The sequence below is a fragment of the Sylvia atricapilla genome, chromosome 1, assembly GCF_009819655.1.
Source record: "Sylvia atricapilla isolate bSylAtr1 chromosome 1, bSylAtr1.pri, whole genome shotgun sequence".
NCBI lineage: Eukaryota > Metazoa > Chordata > Aves > Passeriformes > Sylviidae > Sylvia > Sylvia atricapilla.
The window spans coordinates 93,265,496-93,288,954 of NC_089140.1; the positions used below are offsets into that span (position 1 = coordinate 93,265,496).

The window sequence follows — 23,459 nt, forward strand, 5'->3', positions numbered from 1 at the left end:
TTTGTGCAAATTTCAAAAAGAGCTTTTTTTTTCCTTCTCTTTTATGTCTTTTTTTTTTTTAATAAAAATAGGAAAGCTTTCTGATATTGCTTAAACATGCAAAACAGACCAGATAAGCATGGGGCTTTTTTTCTTGCACAGATCTTACCTTGGATTGTAAAAATTCTCATTGTATGTGAAAAATTCCTTCATTATGTGTCAGATTAAAAATTAATTTTTATTTCTTTACAAATGTATTGGTTTCAAAAATGTTGTTTTGTTTTTATCTTTTCAGAATTTAAAGCTTGGTGATCCATCATGGGGAACCATGCAGGAAAACGAGAGCATAGCACTGAGAAGTCAACCAAGGTGAGTATAGAAAATTAAAGAGAGAGCACCACTTGGGAGATATGTATTCTGTGAAATATAGAGGACTTTTAGGACAGTAGTTGTTTACCAGATCACTGTTACCATTACTATTTTGTGGTTTACACTATAAAATGACCACATTTTTGAAAGAGTGTTCTATGAGATATGGCCAAATGAAGAGTTTATTGTGCTGGATTTAGTGAGAGATGAGATGTTCAATCCATAGCTGATAATAATCTTCTCAGTCATGGTGGAGATGAATGAAAGGGATTTAGAATCGGGATACTGTAGAATTTTTTAGGAGTCAGTGAGCAGACTTATGTTCTGTGTGTGGACAGTTTTTCATTTGGAAAATAAAATTGGCTTCATCCATAAGAAAGATGCTATGAAGAAATAGGTAAAATAAGATAATATCAAAGTACAGGATTGTGAATCCAAGGAGATAGAGCTTCAAAAATCTCCTCCCTAGGAAAAAGATAAAAACAAAACAAAAACACCAACCATGAGAACTGTCAAAATGTTCATTAAAAGTTAGTATTTGATTCCTAAGCATCTGCTGACACTGTTGTGTATTCTGCCCATAATGTGATATTCTGTTTGCCTTGTGATAATATCTTGTTTATTTGTATTCTGTGTTGTACCGGAAGAGATTTCACACATCTTAAAACAGAACATCTTTCTATATATATTTATATGTAAAAAATCCCCCACAGCTTGTTGGTAGCTATTGCTATCTTCCCTCCACACATCCTCATCCAAAAATAACAGTTTACAGTCTAAGCCCACACAGCATAAAGCTATTGCCCTTTGCATTGGCCATAAGATGTAACAGATAATTCTGGGCTTTATCTGGAGCTATGTGGGTATTTTGCTTTGCTGTAGCAGATAAGCAGCTATCCTCAGAAGCTATACCAACTAGAACTTACACAGTTTTAGCTCCTTGCCATCTCCTTTAGGAAAATGCATAGTCACACTGGAAGGAATAGGGAGGAAGCAGGAGAAACAGAGGACAGATGGCTACATATGGTTTTGTTTTGCGTCGATGCAGTATTTTGCAAAAGGCTTTTGTGGCCCAGAGTTTCGGTTTGGGTACAAACAATACTGTGAATCCCAAGTTGCTGTCTTGTGGTAGCTGGTCTTGCATATAGTTGCCCTTTAGGAAACTCAGTTGTGCTGCAAAGTCAAAATGCACCAAGCAGGTACATTTACCCAAATATTTTGATTCTTTCTGAGTAAGCATGTGAGATCTTGCAGGTGTGATGCATTAAATTTACAGAGCTTGATGGGCTGAGTGCACCAAACACCACCTGCTTTGGTCTTTGAGGATAAAATTTGGTTCAAGAAAACACATGGTATCTTCTCTCTTGCTGTGGGATCCTGTGTGTTTGATGCATCTGGATGGCAGGTGGATGAATTGTGGGGCACATCTGGCTACAAAAAGCTAAAAATTCTTCAAATTTGGTGGTGGTGGGCCAGAGTCAGGTCACCAGGAGTCTGCACTTGGTATATAGGACAGAACTACAAGGAAACAGGTTGCTGCAATTCTTTAAAATTCCTTTTTTCCTCTAATCAGTTCATGGAGAATACTTGATTCTGCAATCAAAATAAAATTAGTTTTCCAAAATTGTTTTGTGAAGCAAGAACTTAACTACTGTAGTAGTATCTTCTGTCCTTCACTCATCCTTCTAGAGGGTCAGAAACCAAAACACCAAACCCCTAAACTTTCAAATTGGCAATGCTTGGTCAAAATCTCCCTTTATGCACAGAAATGTGCATGATCTCCCTTTATCTAAAACAGTAATCATGCCACAAGAAATTACAAGGCCATAGATTTAAAGTCAGGAAATATATGGTAAAGGCACTACTATCGGTTCCCTATAGTTAGTAATTCTTAATTCAGTTCTTTCAGGCAGCATTAAATTTCTTAGAGGTTGCATTAACCAAACCAGTTTGTTCTGTTTTTTTTTTTTTTTTTTTTTTTTTTTTTTTTTTTTTTTTTTTTTTCTTTTTCTCAAAGTTGAAGTAGTTGTTGTTCAACATTGCAGTAGATAAGAACTGTTTTCCCACTAATTTTCTAGACTTGCTGAAGTCTTACAGAGACTACAGTGGAAATGCAGAACTGCCTGTCCTCACTAGTAATAATAGAACTGCAATGAAAGAAGTGAACATCTCACCAAGGATCTTTCTAAATGTCATTACTTTCACTCTCCAGGCAATTTACTTTAAGTGCTTTTCCAAAACTGCAGGTCCAAAGGAAAAATATTATTTTAGGCAGCTTCTTTGAACCTTTGAGGTCAGATTTACAGCCACTGGACTGGTAGACCATTTCTCCAAAGAGCTATTATATGTGTAGTGACATTATGTGTAGTAGTCATAGTTCACACTGTTGCCAACTGCAACAATCACAGTTCTTGGTTGTCCAGTAAATGTCCTTTAATCCAGCAATTACTATGAGGTTGGTTTGGTTTTTTTGTTGTTTGTTTTTTTTGAGTTGACATCTAACTTCACTTTACTTTTAGTAAATCTGTGTATTTGAATTACAAAATTAGAAATAGACTTTTGGAAAGCAATTACTTCATGAAGTCTCTAAGGTGACACTAACATGCTTTCAAATTAGAAAATTTACAGAAGACATTAAGATGGCTTCCCATGCTGTGACTTCCTTCAAAATATTGTTCTCCTCTTGATATATAAATATGGCAAGCTACAATGATTATTTAATAAGTAATGAGATACCGTGAAATAAAGTGAATGCTTTGAAAAATATTTGACCTAAATAATGTGGAGGAGTATTTACAAACCCCTTCTATTTTACTCACAGCAATAGCACACACCACTTCATTTCTGTGGGATTTCTTTCTTCTATGTTTAATGGATCCGCATTTTTTAGAGTTTAGTAAGATAGAAAAAATTTCCTCAATGAACCCAGTATTTTATCTTTTCTTTTTACTTTGAGTGATACTAGACTGCAGCTGCTAAATACGTTAATAAATGTTGAAGTATTTATTTTGTTTGCTTTTTTTCTTAGTGTTAACAGTTGAGTTTGAACTTAACAAAAATATATCTAAGAACAACAATAACAAAGAGAATGGGCTGTCCTGAGCTTCTTGCCCTGAGTTTCCTTAACTTCTCACAGAGCTAAATGTAGAGGAATAAAAAGAATAGACAGTGGAGTTTTACTGGTTCAGCATTATAGTTGGAGTGTGCTAATTTGTCATGATTATGCTACAAAGTGCCACAATCTCTTTTGCAATGACTAAAGCTGCCTGTGTTCCTACAGGCACAGTTCTCTGCTTCTCCTCATTAGAGAATTCTGCATAGCACACTATTGCCATCCCAAAATCTTTGGACTTTCTTGCTATCTGTCAAAACTGGCCCTTAATGTCATTGATGGTCCAGCAGGAGGGGTTTGGAAGGAAGGTTTCTGGCATTGTCCCAGTTACTCCAGAACTTCCAAACACACACACGGTTTTGGAGTGTCCAAGTAGCCTGGTTTCCATGCTCACATAGTGCTGTGGGGAGCTGGAAACAAAGCCTGCAACCTGTAATGAAAGGTCAAAACCCACTGCACTGCCATGTCAAAGGATTGCTCAAGAAATTTTTACAGGCCTGGGCCATGTTAGACTGTATGAAATGCTGGATTATCTACCTAGCCCATGTCCTTTATGTAATTGGGGTGTGCTGTAAAAAACCAGCAAGGAACCAAACCCAATTGCCACTTCTGGTACCCAGCTCTGAAAAGCCTTGGGAAATGTAATTGCAGGCCAAAACTGAAAACAGACATAATGGTGAATAGGTATTCAGTCTGCAATTTAATATTTTCTTTGAACTAAAAATAATCTTTTAATAATGACCAAATCTTGCTGGGTAATGAACTTGTGAAAAATCTTGCCTGTAATTGCCCTGTATTATATACCTAGATTTTATAATGTTTTTTGCAGTGGTTGATTTGATTTGTCTTTAATAAACTGACTGGTTCTCAGTATTTAAGGAGAGCTCAGCATAACTAGTTCAAGCTAGATTGCTTCAGTGAGCATGTATCAGTAAATCAGATGGTTTCTGTGCTGCTTTAGAGGACATTCTATTTTCTCTCCTCATTTTTCCCCCCCGTTGCTTGGCTAATGTTCTGAAATTTGTTTGTCTAAGGCTGCAGTCTGATAACACTGACAGAAAATTTTCTGTCTCTTCATGGTGAAAGGGAGTTGAAATTCTTAAGATGACTGGCACATGATGGTAGTTTGAGCTGTTTGTCTCATATATGCTCACTGATCTGCAAGCATAAAAGCTTTCACTACCTCTCATGGCTTAGGCTGCTTAGACCTGAGCTGTATGTGTGGTTTTTGCCAGGTGCTTCCTCTTGGTATGCATCATAAATTATCAAAAAAGGAAAAACCAACTGATAAAATACTTCTTACTTGCTTAGTTAATTGCTTTGAAGTCTTATTTTCATAAGATAAACGTTTATTATTTTTTAGAACCTACAGTTTGAGAGGTACGTGACATACAGATTATATGGATTTTGAAGTGTGGGGTATACTATTCTGTAAAAAGTAAACCAAAAAGAAATGGTCTTATTACCATAGAAAATTAATCGTGAAGCCTTTTCACTTTTTCCCTCCTAGCAAAGTTGTATGGCACTATTTTTATTTTCCAGTGTAATTGTGCATTTTCTCAGAGTTCTACTCTTTCCTGTAAAGCAATAAAGCACAGGAACTATTATGGTATATTCTTTGCAATTTGATGGATTGGTGAAAAAACTCCCCCTTGAACCACTATATTTTCTAAAGGCAAGTGGAAAGGAAAAAAAAACAACTTTAAAATGTTGAGAGCTCCAGTGTTTTCTGTGAGAAATAAGCATTTTCACCAGTCAGTTTTACAAGTTAGACTTGCTCTGTAGAGTCCTTAGGACCAACCAATGTCTGCTTATGCTGATGCCTGGTACAAGGAACTGCTGCTTTTGGAAGAGGCAAATCTTCAAGGGTGTGAAGGGAAGTTCTGGGCAGTCAGGTTCAGCAATACCAGTTGAATTTGATAGATGTCCATTTTCCTCATTTTCTACCATCAACCTACTTTGCCCTTGAGCAAATCCTCATGTTGTTTGCCCTGTCTTCCTATTTAATTTCTTAACCTTCATGCTGTCTAACTGGATGGTTTGTTGGGACAGATGCAATGTCATTCTGTGTTAATAGTAGTGCTTGGAGACCTTGAGTGGAGCCTTCAGGCACTAATGTGCTTCTGCTGGTGACATGGTATCATAGGGATACAGAAATGACTGTACTGTTTGAAACCTCAGAGAGTGCCGGGCATGAAGTAGCTGTGACATCTGTCCTCAAAAATTAACCTTAACACCAGCACTCAGTATGTTATCAGAAGTCTCTGTTAATGTTTCAGTGGGCAAATAGTTCTCCTGTGAAGTTTAAAGGAACAACTTGTGTCTAAATCCAGGTAAATGTGTTTCAGTACTTGACTGTTCATTAAACTCTCTGGGTGCTGAATTTAGTTGCAATAATTAATCTTTCTCATGTCTAAAATATGACAGGCTTGTAGAAATTTTGTGAGGAGGGTAAATTGTCTCTGAAGTGAAGATGATGCTCCAACACTTCCATCTTTCCCTTTGTTGCATGTGAAGGCTACTGAAGGTAACAGGATTCTGCTGTACAAGGAATGGGTAGAAAAGTTAAAAGGTGAGAAGCAAGGCAGGTGCAAGTGCTGGTCCTGCCACAGCACCCCCTGCTAATGTTTAAGGAGTTGCTTGAATTGTATAACTCTAGCAATGTATCACTAGAACTGTGTTTCAGTGAAAAAGTGAGTAAATGTGTGGGCAATGGTTAAATAAGTTGCAAGTATATTTTTCTGTTTTGCATGCAACAGCTAAGTCCTAGTGCTTCTTGGTTTGGGTCTTGAGCTGGTTGAGCCTGCAAGGGTGCAAAAGGAAGAGGTGCAGTCACTGTGGTTTTGGTTGGGGAGGAGGTAGGGTCTTAGGCTTTGTTCTCCCACCCTCACCCTGCAGAACTGACTAAAAGAGGGAAGTGCGCTCTGTGCTTTTTTAAGGTCTTGTGCTTCAGATGCCATGTTTTTATGGTAGTTTTCTACAGTTCCCTCCTCGTTAGCTCGATGCAGAACTAGATAAATGCCCTGTCAAATGTTTTTAATGCCAGTGCCACTTAAATTAGCAAGGAGCTGGAAGTACAGGGGTGTAATGCAGTAGGCACTCTTTGTGAACTCTCTGTGAACTGTTCTAGCTGCTGAGATGACTTTTCTAGTAAATCAGCCCATACTTCAGCCTGAGAACGTGTTGTTCAGTGTTTTAAGACCTTCATGCCATGAAAAATGAAGGGAAAGTTGTTCATATTTTAATCTTGAGGAAGCAGTTAAGTGATGTGAAAAGGAACTGTATCTTCCTCTCCCAGGTAACCTTTTTGTGCTGTTACTGTTGTGGATCAGCATGCGGCAGTAATATTGTATCACCTGGTCTGAAATTGGGTCAGATGAAAATTCTAGTTTGTTACTTTGACCTTGGTTATACTTGAGAAGAGCTTGAAAAATCTTCTGCAGTAATGTGTTACCTTAAGATACAGTTATATCTGTAAAATAAGCTGTGATGAAATGTATTTGCCCTTTTTGAAAAATGGCCAAGGTTTACCTCTGGGTATCCGGTGTCAAACCACACAGTGGGATCATCAGTGTCTAAGACAGTAACTGGCAAGCCTGCCCTGTAGCACTGACTAAAGTATTAAAACCTGTGAAAAATTCATTTTAAAGTTTGTTTCTCATCTTTTTCCTCCTTGTGCTAATTCAGTTGTATTTGATACTCCTGGGCAGCAGCTGTGAGGAAGAGTTTTGGATCTGTGCTTTATGTTAATTCTCAGTTTCTCACGATTGTATTTCTGATAATGCAACTGACTGTGCAGATAGGGTAGTTGTAAGACACAGTTTTACACTATGCATCAGTACAAAGTGAAAACATTCTCTGATCTGATGCTAAATACTCCCATGAGAAAAGAGGAGTTCCACAAGCTGAGTTGACTTTTGCTCTCATTTGTAAATTCAGCAAATGCGTAATGGACATTGGAAGGAAAAGGTTGTAGGGCTTTCCTATGCAAAGAGTACTGCTGACAGTAACTTGTTTTTGCACTTCAGAAGTTGAATTTCTTGAGCAATTGGAGCTATTTGTACAGTGAATAAATTTAACTTGTCTGCAGCTACAGTTCAGAAATTGATTTTTCCACTTTGAGCAGAAATGCTGCAGAATGCTTTTCCTTTTTATTTAACTTTTTCAGGCTGTCTGCTTTAAGTCAATGGAAATACTTTGGTAGCATTTGCTGGGGGAGAAAAAGAAAAGGTTGTTGTAAAAGGAAATTGAAAAACTTTTAAGCAGAATAATATGATGTTACTCTTGATTGCTGAGATAAGATTCACTCTTAAAAACAATCTGATCTTTCAGTGCAGCTTTCAGTGGATGTGGCCCTAAAGATATCAAAATTTACATAGAGCTGAAAGCCACAAGATGCATACCAGTTACCTTGGATGATTAGGGGAACTTCTGAGCATCAGTTGCATTAAAGAAGAGGCAATAATGGAAATAATGCATTTTTTGTCACAGTGCCATGTTCAGGCTGGTGTGGCTGGGCTTAGAATTGAAAGCTGAATTTAGGGAGGCCTGAGGGCACTCAGGTTGCTTGGAACTCTAGGCAGCTCAAAAAACATTGAAAAGACCCAAGAGACCCAGAAATCTTAGCAAGTCAGTCACCAATGAGATAGATCTTTAAACAGGCACTTATTAAAACAGTAGTCACCATTTTCAGGTCCTCAGATTTTCCTGTTCAGTGTAAGAGCTTCAGGCATGGATTCACTGTTTGGTGGTGCAGACGTTTTCAGATGAATTATGGAAATACCAACACACTGGAGACATTGTGATTAAAATAAAATTGAGATGTTGTGATGTTGAAGTCTGACTCATTTGGGTTTTTTTCTGTTTTGGCATTGTGGTCATAGCTAACTTACCCGTAGCTCCTTCCTTTATCTTCCTTCTACTTCTTTCACCCAGTTTCTTCCTGCCTGCTATTTTCTGCCAGCACCTCTGACACAGTCAGAATGCATTGCTTTGATTTTTCTGAGGTATTAGAAATATTTAGTTGTTAACAGTGCTCAGAAACAGTGAAGAGATGACCAGCTAACTGGCAGTCTGATCAGGAAGGTGTGAACAGAATATTTGCACTTTCCTGACAACACAAATCCACCAGAATAATTACTTTCTCTTCAAGCCTATTTTCTCTCTTCATCTTATAATATGACTTTCTGCAACCTTCCAAGCCTAACACAGTACATTGCTTTACAAAGCAATCCAGTAGTGCCACTGTCAGTATTTGAAAGCTGAAAATCAAAGCAATATTCTCTTAATTATATGACCAACTATCATTGTCACTTATATACTGTGTTGTCATGAAGCTGTTTCAGATATTTGCATTTTTACCTTGTACCTGTTAAGGAATTTGTTACATGCAGCAAATGCAAGAACTACTGTCTAGTCCTTTGGGGGAAATGTGGCTAAAATTTGTCAGTGTGAAGTGGAACTGTGCAAAAACTTTAAATCCCACTTCTGTTTCTTTTGTGCACGTATATGGAAGTATGCACGTATATGTCCATATTGAAACAAGTACAAGTGTATATTTAAAAAAATATTTGTAAGTAAATGCAAGTGTATATTCAAGTATTGATACTGTGCTGTCATCCCTGTATGGCTGCAGATGTGCTCCCTGCAGTAGTTTCAAAAGACAAGACCAACAGCCTTTCACCCTGGGGAGTCTGACTTTTCATTCTGATCTTCCCTGTGAACTACAGACTAAATGCTTTCTTAATGTTAAGCCAGAGCTTTCTAGTGCAGATGAAACTTGCCTTTTGGCTCATAGTGATAAAGCCTGAATAATCAGTACTTTTTTTTTTCTCTTTTAAACTCTTGCCTAAAATTCCAGACAATCCTGTGGTTTTGAGACTTGGATGATGAAAGATTGGTGCATGTGAGACTCAGAATCTCAAGTTAGTGCCTGTAACAGTTGAGAAGTATTTATATATCATAAAATGTATTGAATATATTTCATTGCTTAATATATATTGATTTAAAATTAAATATCTTTAATATATTTAACTAGTACTCTAGTACTAGTATAAATAAATGTATCTTCATGTTTTAGGAGAGGCTTTGGAGCTCACAGTAGGTGAAACCCACTGCATAAAGTAACAATTGTTTTGTCTTTGGTGCACTACTGCACAGCAAATTCAGTGTGTTTGGGATGATTGACATTATTTCTGGAGCTTGCTCACATGAGATGAGATTCTAGGTCAAGGCTACGCACAATGTTGTATTTTTGTGCTGAAATAAATAACTTGTCATATGCTGCAGGATACTTGCTGATAGAAACTTGCTGAGAAGGAGGTCTTCTCCTATGGTGAGGTGCTAATCTTCAGTTTCCTTCAGAATCAAATCTGTGTTTGGAGAAAACCCGTGTTATATACTTTATTTGAGATGGATCTGAACCACTGTAATTCTTTACATTCAGATTGGCTTAAGTGAAGCATGCTTGTTTGTAGGTGCTGACAATGTGTCCTGAACATTCAGCTTTAGGATTCTTTTACTTGACAAATTAATTTTAATCTTGGTATTTTGTTTCTACAGTACAATATTAAAAAATATTCAAAATAAAAGATATTTCTGTATATATATGCTTCAACTAGTTTCCTGCCATATAAGTAAAGGTATTGGCAAGAAGAAAAAAAAAGAGGTGACACACCTAATAAAAATTAGGCTCTGACACTTTTTCCTCTTCTTTTGACCTCAGTGTTATGTGTTCTACTTTCCTGCAGTGTTCTCAGGAAGGGAAGGAGCAGAACTACATTCAGGAGTCTCTTCAATATGCGTTTTCTGTTTGTTGCCTTCTTTTCCTTTCCACTGGCATTTTGTTTATTCTTTTTATTATTATTATTATTATGTTATGCTGTGCTATGCAGTCCTTATAAGGATTGATAAAACCATATAGAAATGCAGGTTTTGTGGAGCCTGGGTGAAAGGAGGCCATAAGATTCCTGTCATTGGATGTGTTCAGTTGGGATGGGGAGCTCTGGGATCTAATACCCTCTCAACAGATCATGTGGGTGTCCTGGCTGGTGACTTTAACTCCAAGTACAAGAGCAACCAGTGAAGCAAGGGATCTGTCTGCCATTGGCAAGGAATGCTGAGATCTTCCAGGCATCAGATTCTGCTCTGGGATTTTTGCAGAGTTCATAATGCCATAGCATAATGCAGTTAATACTGTAATAATGTAATATTCTATTGCAGCTGTTGAGTCACCTCATTATGGGAGAGTGAAGGGTTTATGGCATTTTGGAAGCCTGTAGGGCTTGACACAGAGACTTTGTATCAACTAAATTGCACGTCTTTGATAATTTCTGAGGATGTCTCTTGTATGTAAGGAACAGGAGGGACCCTCTGAACATGTCTCTAGCCCCGAGGGAGATGGCTCCACCAGGAGCAGGAGCCCTTGGCTTCAATCCCAGCTTTGAGCTCTGGTCTCAGCAGATGACAAGTTGTTCTGGGTTTAGCCCCATGGGCCTGCTTTAACCAATTATGCTGCATACTCTGGGCTGGTGGAACAGGTGCAGAGCTGCTGTCTTTGTGCTGGAGCCAGATGGCCATTTAATTGTCCCAGTCGCTGAGTAAGGCTTGGCCAAGTCTCCTGCTCCGTTCTCAATTCTGCTGCTGCACTGCCAAGTTGGGTCTGGTGGCCTTAAGAAAATGAGGACTTCAGAGACAACTCTGATCATCTGGACTGTTCTTAGTCATTATACAATGTGGTTAGTTTCAAACCTCACAATGGTTCATAGCCTAACTTTGTTTTCTTAAAAGAAAAAAATCGCGTGATGCCTTCCTGGAGTAAAGATTTGTGACCTGAGCTGGCCTATCTTGCTTGTTACAATGTTATTAATATGAAGGTGACAGGAAAAAAAAGTAGTAACCCTTATTTCAAAGGGTTGATTCCTTGGGATTTTTCAAGGAGAACCTTTGTATGTGTTGAGTTACCTCTTACCAGGACAAGAGTTGAGGGGAAGAATTTCAAGGATTAAGAAAATTTTGGTTTGCTAAAGTTTTCAAAATCCCATTTTAGAATAACAATTTTTCATTGTTCAGAAGAAGTAAGAAATGATTATTTGAATGCTGCACTTAAGAGGATGTGCTAGATTTTAGGGCTTGTAAACTTGCAAAATAGAATTGCGAATTGTGTTTACTTATCTATATGCTTATACTTATTCACTTGGTTTAATAACTGCAAATATTGTCTACCTGTAACCTCTTCAAATGAATATATTTGTTGCTTATATGTAATTCAATTAGTTATTTTTTTGTCAAGATAATTCACTTTTAGTATAGTAAATCATTTAAGAAGCTACAGCTGAGGGTTGTTACAGGCAAAGGATGGGACTAAGCAAAGTAATGATAATGTTATTTGCAGTGCTAGGGAATTGAGTTAAAAAGATATCTATGTATTTCCAGCAGGTCACCTCTTTTGTTCAGTGCTAAAAAGGCAGTCTCTGGGTCTAAATTATGAAGTACCATGCAGATTCAAGCTGTTTGAGTTAGGCTGTCAGTCAAATCACAAGTAGCCTATGTATGGAAAGGATCGAATATATATGTTAATAAAATACAGCTATTTAAGCTTCTGTATTTAGAGTCGATGGATTCTAATCTGCATTTATTTTAAGATTTTTTTTTATCCATTATGCTCCACCTGTTTTGTTCAGTCCTGGATCTGATTCACACAGCTTTTTTTAGTATTGTTTTGACTGTGGCTCTGGCAGAACCAATCCTACCCAGAAATTACCTAGCCTAAGGATTATACTATCTCTAGGGGAGAAGGTGAAGAGCTTTACATGGTCTGTTCTGCTTATGTCTGCAGTCTCCATTGCCCAGCACATTAATAATACCAGAAAGTCTGTCTGCAGTGTACTTGCTCCTTTTTTATGATGAAATGCCACCAAAAGAAGGGCAGTGGAAATAGCTTCTTGTTTACCCACGAGTTTCTCTCCAGTTAAATTCTCTGCCTAGAGAAGGAGTTGAAAATAGTTGGTGCAACTTTGTTTTACAGTTGCCCACATGACTCCTTTCTTCCTGCCAGCCTATAGAATCAAGGCATGGATTTTAGCCTTCACAACACATATGCAGTGATGTAAAATTCTATTTATGTGCAGAGCGTTACTAAGTAACAGTTGCTGAGGGAAATGCAGGTCTGTGTGACGTCTGTGCACTTAAAATTCCCAGCCAAGTAGTGCATTAGCATAGATTTTGCACATTGATGTAATGGGGTTTGCTGTGGGCAGTGTGAGCAAAACCTTGGGAAAACAACAACAGTGTAGTTTAAGAAACTGTAGTCTCTGCAGCCTGTGGACAGGAGATGAAACCCAGATTTTGCCCTTCTACCTCATCCTCTCCATATCACCATAATTAAGGACCCTGATATATTCCTAGAATCATAGAATATCCTGAATTAGAAAGGATTCGTGGAGCCCAGCTCCTGGCACTGCACAGGACATCCCCAAGAATATCACATCATGTGCCTGAAAGTGTTGTCCAGACATTTCTTGGATTGTCTCAGGCTTGTTTCTGTCCAGTGCCTAGCCACCTGCCTAAGTGAAGAACCGTCTCCTAATACCCAGCCTAAACCTGCTCTGACACAACATCAGGTAATTCCCTTCAGTCCTGTCACTGATCACCAGAGAGATCAGATCAGTGTCCACTTCATTTGCCAGCTTCCAGTCCACTGGGACCTTTCTAGATTCCCAAGACAGTTGAAAAATCGTTGAGGGATATTTCATGGTGACATTGGACAGGTCCTTGAGTATCCTGGGATTAATCCCATCAGGCACCATAAACTTGAAGGGATCCAGCTGAAGAAGCAAGTCCCCCACAGGTTCAGGTTGTCTGGGAGTTTATAATTCTCACATTTGTGGTCCTCCAGTTCATGGATATGGAGGTTCTATTTCAAATATGTGTGTATTTTTGTGTATTTTAATATTTGTTTGACACTTGTGTGTGTATTTGTGTTTATATCCACATCTATCTATAGATAAAAAGGATCCCACATGTAATCAGTTTGTTTTGTGTGTGTACCTTCCTTCAGGGGGAGGAAAGTTGAGTGACAAAAATCCAAAAAGATTTGGGGATAGACTGGGTGTTGATAATACAAGGAGAAATTTCCCTTGAGCTGTGTCTCAAGTTTGTCTCTTCTATTAACTCGGCTTCTAATTTTACACGGTCTATCAGAGGGTTTGTTTTTTCTAAGGGTTTTATTTTTCCATAAATGTTACTTGGGAAAGGTCATATGTCTAGCCTTGAAAATGAGCTTTTGTATTGGAAAAGATTCTACTTAAATGATCAGCCTTTCTGTTAAATCACAGCTAGTATGATTTACAATAGGGCTTTGAACCAAAGACCTTTATATGCTGATAAAGATGATTTCTTGAACTTCCCTGAAGTCTTACGGCTTTTAACTAATTTCTCTATTACCAGGCTCCTTTTTGTCTGAAAATACTTGGAGGATAGGGAGAAGTCTCCGTATATGTAAATGATTATTGCAGTGGGAAGGTAACATGAGCTTCTCAGGCTGTGTGATTTGCTCACTGTGGCTTAAGGAGATCATTTCAGTGAGGTTCTTATGTTAACGATGTCATTATGTCAGAGTACATAAAAGATGGGCAAAAATAAATTTTATAATGAAGTACTATCACAGTCCTTTTATAAACGTGTCACAAATATCTATCAGGCATATCTAGTCATTATTTTGTTGGATGCTAATGATGTTTCAATTGAATCCAAGGATTTTATTTGCTGATCACTGAGAAATGCATTATGGCCAAGAGTTGATTTTATGTTGTTTACCTGGGCTCTTCAGTAACCAGCATTATCACTGTCATGGAAATAGTATCATAATTTGTCAACTGTGCAAAATTTACTTAATTTATTTACTCAGGACAATTTTTTTTTTTTTTTAGTTTATTTTCTTGTTCTTTCTATGCAAATTTAAAAAACAAACAAACAAACCAACCCAGCAAACCAAGCAAAAAACAAACCTAGTGATACCATCTCTATAAAAGTGTGTTTTCTGTTCCTAGCATTGCAAAGTCTCTTCACATTTTTAATGGGATATATTTCTCAAGTACTGTCTGACTGCATATTTTGACTCTGAGAGAGTGTAGTATCTGAGGGGTTTTGTTGTCTTTCATGCAGTTCACTTATTTTGGTTTTGAGGCCAGAAACTGTTCCCTCTGGAGAAAAATTGATCCTGAATTCTTCATTGTTCAGTCCTGTTTTAGGAGTCAAAAGTTACCTCTTTGTGGTCAGCTTTGACTGCTCTAGTGGTTTCAAACTGAGTGGCTTTTCCCTCAGGAAGCTGTCATCACTGGTAGGAGTACTGACTCTGAGCAAAGTATCTTTAGAGTCTACAGAAAAAGCAAAACAGAACAAGGGGAGAAAAATTGTCACACAACTAACACGTGTCAAATCTTTCAAATCCTTTTGTTGTTGCTCCATAGGGGCTCATGTGTTTCTCTTCTCTCAAATGGCCAAGTTCAGGAGAGCTGGAGTTAAACCTATTTGCCAATAGCACCTGCCTTTGCCATGTACTTCAGGAGCTGCTTATCAGTTTCAAATTGTAATGCAACCATTTATACTCACTTAAAATGGATGTAAAAAATAGTTACTTAAAATGGGTGTAAGAAATAGATGGAACCTTTTCTGCAAAGCTGTTTTCAGGCCATTTGGCCCCTGCCGATCCTTGTGAATGGAATTTACCCATTTCAGCTGCAGAGTTTTGCATGTGCCTTCATTGGACTGCATGAGATTCTTGTCTGTTTACTTCTGTAGCCTGTCAAGGTCCCTGCCTAAAGAGCACCTCTGCCTCTGTGTACTGACCAGTCCCCCAGTTTATTATTGCTTGGGTTTTTAATAAAGACAGTAAGTGATATTGACCTTAGTGTTGATCCTTGAGGGATGCTGCTGCTGGCTGACTGACAGATGGACTCTGTTGTTGGTTGCCATCCTCTGAGCTTGGTGGTCCATCCAGTTAGCCACCCCTTGTATTCCACCTACCCAGATTTTATCTTCTTGGTTTGACTAGGAGGGTAGAGTGGCAGACTGTGGGAGGCTGTGGCATAGGCCATGCCAAAGTCAGGGGATATGATGTCATGATTTCCCCTCCTCCACAAAATCAGTCATTTCATCACGGGAGGCTGTCAGGGCGTTAGTCAGATACCATTTGCCCTTAATAAATCCAAGCAGGCTGTTCCTACACATCTTACATCCATGGGGAAAAATTACTGCCTAAACTGTTATGTCATCTAAAAAAAGAAAAACAGCTAAGCATTTGAAGTGCTGTGTAGAAAGCATGTCTCATTTTACCAATACATTATCACTCCTTCAGTATTACTGCAGAGGTTTCTGTTGAGTACAGAATGTACCTACCTTTGACAGTCTTTTATCCTTCTGTAAAGTATTGTACTTTCAAATTATTGACAAAGAAAAAAAATACTGAAGCCTTCTTTCAGGACAAGTCCACATAAGAGAAAAGAGATGTGAAGTGCACTTTCTAGTTGTATGATGATCCTTGATTTCTTGAAACTTTTCTAGAAAGATGGACAATTATCACAGTTACCAAGTCTTGGCAGATTGATAGTAGCCTGTATGGTATAACAGTACAAAGTTAATGTTGAGTGGTCACAGAAAAAAAGGCAATGCTGTCTGTCTGAGCTCTCAGTTGGGTTTTTCTTTGGTTGTTGTTGCTGTTGGGGTGTTTTGTTTTTGGTGAATAGCTATGAAAGAGGAAAGATCTAAAAATTAGGCACTGGAGGAGAAGGTTGAAGTCAAAGAAAAGAACAAGTGTTCCTGTCTGGAGTTGGAGACATTCCCAGGCAGTGAATAGGTATGCTTGCTGGTAGAGCTTCATGCTCCCCTCCAGAGCCTGGGGCTTGCACAGATGATGACTATAAATAGTGCAAAGTAGCACTTATTTAAATCACCTTCTTTTCTTTTTCTTTTTAGCACATAGCTCTTGAATTTCAATGCAATATTTCCCCTGAAGACGTAGAGTTTTTATTAGAACCATGCTAAATAATCAAACTATGGTAAATTGAATCATCTCTGTAGTGACCATTGACAGGACCCAAGGTAATGGTCTGAAGTTGTGTCAGGGGAAGTTTAGGTTGGATTTTAGAAAAAAGTTCCTCCCGCAGGAAGGGGGTTGGCTGGAACAGGCTCCCCAGGGAAGTGGTTATGGCACCAAGCCTAAGAATTCAAGGAGTGTTTGGACAATGCCCTCAGGCACATGGTGTGACTCTGGGCTAGGAGCTGGATATGATGATCTTTGTGGATGCCTTCCAACTCAGCACATTGGATGATTCTGTGATCTTTTTAAATAACAGTTTCTATTTGGTTTTTGGCTCTGATAAGCCACTGAGTGATAAGCCAGCTGCTCACGAATTGTATTTCTGATCTTCACCATTTCTCCTGTCTGTACATATGCATGAGTGTTTCAATGTTATCACTTCTGATACTTATTTACACTGGTATTACAGAAAATGGACTTTTATCTCACAGTCAGTATGGGATTTATATTGTTTGATCTTCCTCAGGTTTAGTTTCTTTATTTGACTTAATATATTTGGAAAATGGTAGCTACAGCTGTTTTAAATAATACTGTCCCTGCAACAAAACAAGAAATGTTCCTGAAGAACAGGATTGTGTATTGTGCAGATGGGGTCTTTCTTATTCAGTTATTAGATTAGCTGTTCATGCTTTGTGAAAGGTATGAGAACAGGCTTATGAATAATTTATGTTGTGGAGCACATATCATATTGGCCATCTGAAGACACTTTGGACAGGTGTTTATGACCACAGTCTTTTATTGGGGAGGGTGTACAGAAATGGCAGCAATTAACTCCACAGAAAAACCTTCCCTAGTTCCAGGTGAGTAATAGTAGGTATTTGCTGATGAATCAGGTGTCACCTGGGACTGAAGAAGCACTGAGCATGAGATCTGACTGAGTCATTTCCTTGGGCTCTCAAGGTTTGTCTCACCACTAGTTCAGTAAGCTGCAGTAGTTAACTTGAGATGACTATTTCTGAAATCAGGAACATGTTAAATTACTGATACATGGAGGAAAATGTAACATTTTAGCTGTACTTCTTGCATGTGAAATCACCAATATCTGCTGCAAACTCACCACATCATTTTATGGAATTCTGGAAAAACGTTGATCAGATTGCATATCTGACATACACACATCTGCACATTACAGTCTGGGCTGCATTAGATTGTAAGTGTGCTCCAGAGGAGAACACCAAAATCTTGGGGTGTTAGTGCAACTGGTATAACAAACCAGTTGGTGGCCAGAACCTGATGAGGTCAGGCTCTGAGTGACAGCTCTTAAAATGCCTGGAAGCCCCAGTGTGATCAGATGCTCTGACTGAGTTTTCAATATGCCAGCTGTGAGGCAACTAATGAAATTGGTTTCTGCCATTCATTAACATCCAGATCTTCAGGGTTTGTTGTTGTTTTCCTCCTCGCAGAGGTCAATAAAATTTCTGTGCTAATTTAGACATTTTAAACAGGCTGAAAGTAAACAATTAAAATGTCGTTTCTCTGGGCATGTTTGGATAAACAATTGGGTTTGTTGTACTTTTTTACAAAATTTTTTGCCTCTTAGACTTCATTATTCCCTTCTGAAATGGGAAAGTTCACCTGTTGAATATGTAAGTTAGAATTTCGATGTGCAGCTTCATACACGTGTTACAATGGTCCATTTTTCTTCTAATATTGGTGCAGTTGTAAGTCTGCACAGTAGTTTCTGTGCGAGTGCCTCTGTGTTGGCTTAAAGCATGGAGGGAAGCATTGTTCTCTTGTTTGTTTTCAGAAAATGTGGTGGGTTGCCCCTGGCTGGACTCCCTGTGCCCACCAAAGCTGCTCTATCACATGTTCAGTGCATGTGAACATTGTGAGAGGGAAATGATCATGCCACTAAGGATTCTGCTCTTCTGTTCCTGATAAAGGATGCAGAAGTCAAAGCAAGCAGTGAATTGGGAGCAGTTTCTATTTGTATTGTGAGAATTTGAGGGATTTGTGTTCTATTCCTGTGGAATTTCTTCCTTGTTGGAGTGGATTTGTTTTGGTTAGATTTTTGTACATTCTCCTGATTGGGTTCTGTTGCTTTAGTGTTAATTAGGTGCATTGTTTTGCATTATTTACTTTATGACACTTTTTCTGGTTCAGTTTAGACAGTTTCTTGAAAAATGACTGACAGCTAGAATATTTCTGAAATCAGTTAATCTCCTCTTTGCATTTTGTGGTTGTTAAGGTAACTAGGAAAAATGAGGAAGGTATTGTGCTTTCTTCAAGTGTCTTAAGCAAAACTATAAATTAATTTTAATAGGTGTTCTGAAGTTGCTCTTAAAAAATATTCAAGTACTGCATACATTTCAGTGTATATTCTTTGTCTCTTAGGAATTATCTCTTAGGTTATTTCTCTGTCTTCTAGTAAGTAGTTTTATTTATGTACCATTGACAGCTATCTATTAGTTAGCAGTTGATTTATACTTGAAAGGCTTATAGTGGCTGCTGGAAGAAAGGTCAGCCTGATTTGAACTATAGTTGGACATCAGATGAACAAAAAGTAAAATATACTTCACAATGGTGCCTCTTTCCTTTTTTTTTTTTTTTTTTTTTTTTTTTAATATCCAAGGTCATTATGGAAGGTGCAACTATATTTCTGTTCACACTGTCTTTCCCTCTCACGTATTTTCTCTTTTAGAGAGAGATTTGGGTCCATGGTGTTGTGGTGAGGCTTGTGGGGCTTGTGAAATCCTTGGGCTATTACCCCCTAGTGCTTCTCTTCCTTGATACGTGGGCAGCCTTGATACTGCTAGGGGGATCCAGACACTGGTTCTATGGCTCTGGGTCTGAGCAACAAGGACATGGGAGCCAAGGTCTTCTCCCTGGTGCTCCCAGGCAGGGCACAGAGCTTGGAAAGAAGTGAATGGATCCTGGAGGTCAACAACTGATTGGTACAGCTGATGTTGACAACGGGCATTTGGCAAATGGAGACCCTTTCTGAGGATTGAGGACTTCTCAGAAGAAATTGAATCCACGTGAATTGACCAAATCAGGCAAGAGCATCTTTGCCAACAGGCTGCCAAATTGGTGAGGAGAGCTTTAAATGAAGAAAAATAAGAGAGAGAGAGAGAGATGACAACCCACAGATGAGTGAAGAAGTGATGGAATGGGTTGGCAAATAAAGGGCACAGGGTGATGCAGACAAGAATAGCTTTGGAAAAAATGTAACAGGGCCAAAGGCATAGATTGGTTCCATGAACTGTTGAGCAAATACTCAGTTTTGCCTAGTGTCTCAACTTAACTGGTGAGTCTGTATTAGACTCAAGCTTTTCATAAAACTTAGTATCTTAATGTTTGTAACAATTCTAATAGAGTCTTTCTTTTTTTTTTTCTTTGTTTTTAATATAGTCTTATAGTGGGGAGCTATTTTTGACAGAGCAGTATATTTATTGATAAAGTGATCCTTGACAACATGATCAATGCCTTTCCTTATCTTCAATTATTGTATGCTTGATGCTTTTTTAAATTTACTTACATGGGAGTTAAAAGCTGTCATACCACTGTTTGGCAATTACATAAACTGTTTCATGCCTTTATCAGTTCCCCTTAACTAAAAAACCCCCTTGCTTCCATGCCAACTGCATTTCAAAACCCTTATCTGAAAAGAAATCTTTATTTGCATTTTGAAAAAGGCAGTTGTGTTGATTATCTTGTAAATATTGACCCTGTAAGTCTTGACATTTAAAAGCATTTTTTTTCTAAGTGGTGTTTGTGCGTTTATTTACACTATGCAGAGGACCTATACACATTCTGGGAGCACGGAGAAATAAAACTCATTTTCTTTCAAGATCATGCATTTAACATTGGCCTACTTAAATCAAATAGGGAAATGGAAAAGTAATTTTCTGTCTTGGGTGGATAGACAGGTACGTGGACACCAAGGCCTTGTTTTTTATGGTGGCAGGGTCATGGGAGCTTCGCCCTTAACCGAGAGTTACATAGCAAACCTTCTTTTCCCATACAGACTGGAGTGAGGGAGAGGCTCTCTGGTGGATTGGACCCAAGAGCTGGCTTGGTTCCATTTTCTCCCATTTCTCTTCCCTCATGTTACTAAGATGGATTATCTTTAGCCCCTCTTGTTCCCCTTGTCCATTTCCATAAGGGTCCAAAAAGTTTTGGGCGCAGCCCAGCCTGTAGGTGTGGTCAGGAGGGAAGGACACATTCCCTGGAGATGGGACAAGGCTGAGATCTTGGCAGGTGTGCATGCTAATGATTAGCTGAAATGTCTGTGTCAAAATACCTTGCCACTGTGGAAAGGCAAAAGTGTCTTTTTCCTAACAGCCTATCAGCCCCAAAAAAACCCTTTTGTACAAAATTTAAGAAACGTCTGTTCATTTTATTTTATCACAGTTCAGAAACCCGCATGAGTACTGTGGTCTGAATATTCTTTGATTGCAATGTATTGTAGTATCAGGCAACTTGTATGTGCAGGTTTTCTTAGCTTTGACCTAGGAATTTACTTCATGAGGCTAGAGACTGCCAAGTGACCTAAAGCACTTTCAGTGTGCTGAAAAATCTCCCTTTTAAAATTAATTGTTTGATGTTAAATTTAATTTTTTTTAATACTTGGCAAATAAAAGTAAATTTTGCTTTATAAATGCTGAAAATGTCTTGGTAGTTTTTAGGGAGCTGAAGGGATGGAATTTTGAATGTTTTTGAATGCTTTTTACATAGCCACTTTTGAGCTTTCTTTCCTCATGAGCTAGAGACTTGGAAGGAAAAATTAAATTCAAGAAGTTGAAAGTTTATGTTTGGGTCTGCACTGGCAATTGCTTCAGAGTGTGTTTCATACTCATTAAGCTCAAAGGGGATTTGAATTATTCTGTTGTATCTCTTGCCCACAGTGAGTAGAACAGCGAGAAAATGTTCTGAAGTTGTCTACTGTATTTGTCTTCTTTCTGTAACCTTAGAGAAAGCTCTCAAAAGATACTTTTATTATCCAAGAAAACAAGTCTGCATCCGTGTTGAGGAAGTGTCCCAGACACATGTTCTGTGTAATTATTTGCATACTGAAGGACTGCTTCATGCACGTAATGGAATTAGGAATAAAATACCAGAAGCTAAATTCTGGCTTCCCGGCTGCCTGGTTTGCTGCTGGGGAACTGGGCAGAGCAAACCTCTCGTGCTAGGTGCTGAGTTCCTGCTGTGCGTATTTATTTGGCTCAGTTGTGCCTCAGCTCTCTGTAGCCCCCACAGTCACATGTTCCACTTGGCTCCTGCAGGCTGGTGGAGTCAACAATTTATGTTGACAAGGGGAACCTCGTGTGTTCTCTCTTAACAGCGTTAACGCCGGCTGCAGTGTCTAGATATCATCTGTGCTGGGTTTTTGTCAAAAATACCTGTCCACTGTCACTTGGAGTACTGCAAAGGCCAGAACATATTCACACCTAGGGACTGAGAAAAGATGTTTTGCTGGTAACGCAGCAGAAAGGTTAATCTGTAATGGTTGTTTACTGTTAGTAGGTTTGACACTTTTTCAGTGAATACTTCTGAGATGCTCTGTAGTAGCTTTCATTTTATAATATATTTCAGACAAAATACCTTTGAGATAATGGAAGAAGGTAAATAGGATTTAACTGATATCTTTTAATTTATTTTTTTACTTATCTAAGACACTCTGAGTATCTTCTTGTTCCTGTGTTACTGCAGACATCCATCCTTGTGTTTGATGAACCAGATTTGGGCACTGCTTCAGGCCTAATTTCTTATCTTTTATTTTTTTTAAACCACCATAAGCATCACACAAATGCAAGAATGCAGCCTTACATAGCCATGGTTGGTGAGACTCTGCGAAAGGACTGGAGCCTTTCCTCTGTGTATCGTGTCATCAGGTAACTTCTGCACTGAATCACGGTTTGGAGCCATGCAGTCTCCCAGATGTGCTCCTTTGTGGCCAGCTGTTTCTATATTGCCTGCAGGGAAATGTAGAAGAGCTGTGGGTGCCTTTGCTTTCTTTGCTGCTCAGTGCTGCGTTGTGCAGGTGCAGCACAGCCCAGGAGCCCTGCAAGAACCCTCCCAGCCAGGATTATAGTGCTGCTCAGTGCCCTGCACTTGTGCTCCCCACAGACAGCTGCCACCCCTTCTGCATCTCTTCCTGTGGATAAAAGGTTCAAATCACTAACTTTACTGCCACACTCTGTCCTCTATGGGCCCCTGAGAAGGATTCAAGACTGAGGATTTCTAATTATGCAGCAACCACTTTGATCTTTATTCATTGCAAACTGCCAAACTGAGACCTATGATATGAGAACTTCAATGTATGAGGCCGAAAGGCATTTTTTACCTGGAAAAAAGCCCAAAATATTTGTAATCTTCTGTCCCTGGCTAGTGGATTGTTACTTTGCACTTTTTTTTTTTTTTTTTTTTTATGGCTTTGGTTTGTTCTTTTTCCACCTGTTAACTACTGGGCATCATTTTGTACCTAGCTGCTAGTTTTTGCATCTCTGTTGTGCTTTTACAATAGATAGAGTTCTCAGATGCTTAGTATCTTTTTCTGGTATATTGGAGATATAGAAATATATATGAATTCAGATTTTATCAAAATGCTAGAATGTAGAAATGCTCTCATCAGCAGTGAAGAAAACAGGATTGCGGTTGTACACTTTCTTTAGAACCCTTTAGAAAGACCTCATGTGGTGGCATTTGAAAACTACCAGTCTGCTGGGGCCAGACCCTGACATTGTTCAATGGATTTATGAAGCTTTTAGGGAGATACACAGAGGGTTGAGGCTGCAGTGTCAACACTGTGTTATGGACTTAAACCACATCTTTTTCTTTAAAAACAGAGAGAGTGAAATATTTGCACTTGTTCAGCATGTGTCTAAAATAAGTGCTTAAAGGAAAGTAAATTCGTACTCAGTTTAGATGAGATAAAAATTAGGAGTGGGCTGTGAAGATATT

The 23,459-nt window shown here is 38.6% G+C and overlaps 1 protein-coding gene across 3 annotated transcripts in view; it reads left to right on the forward strand.

Moving 5' to 3' along the window:
• Window positions 1-282: 282 nt before the first annotated feature.
• MBP (myelin basic protein) overlaps window positions 283-23,459 on the forward strand; it is an 85,005-nt gene continuing 61,828 nt past the window's right edge. For all 3 annotated transcript variants that reach the window (XM_066328151.1, XM_066328159.1, XM_066328169.1), the window contains exon 1: window positions 283-348. In XM_066328151.1, the coding sequence (XP_066184248.1) occupies window positions 298-348 (51 nt within the window). In that variant the 5' untranslated portion in view covers window positions 283-297. The remainder of the gene's footprint in view (window positions 349-23,459) is intronic.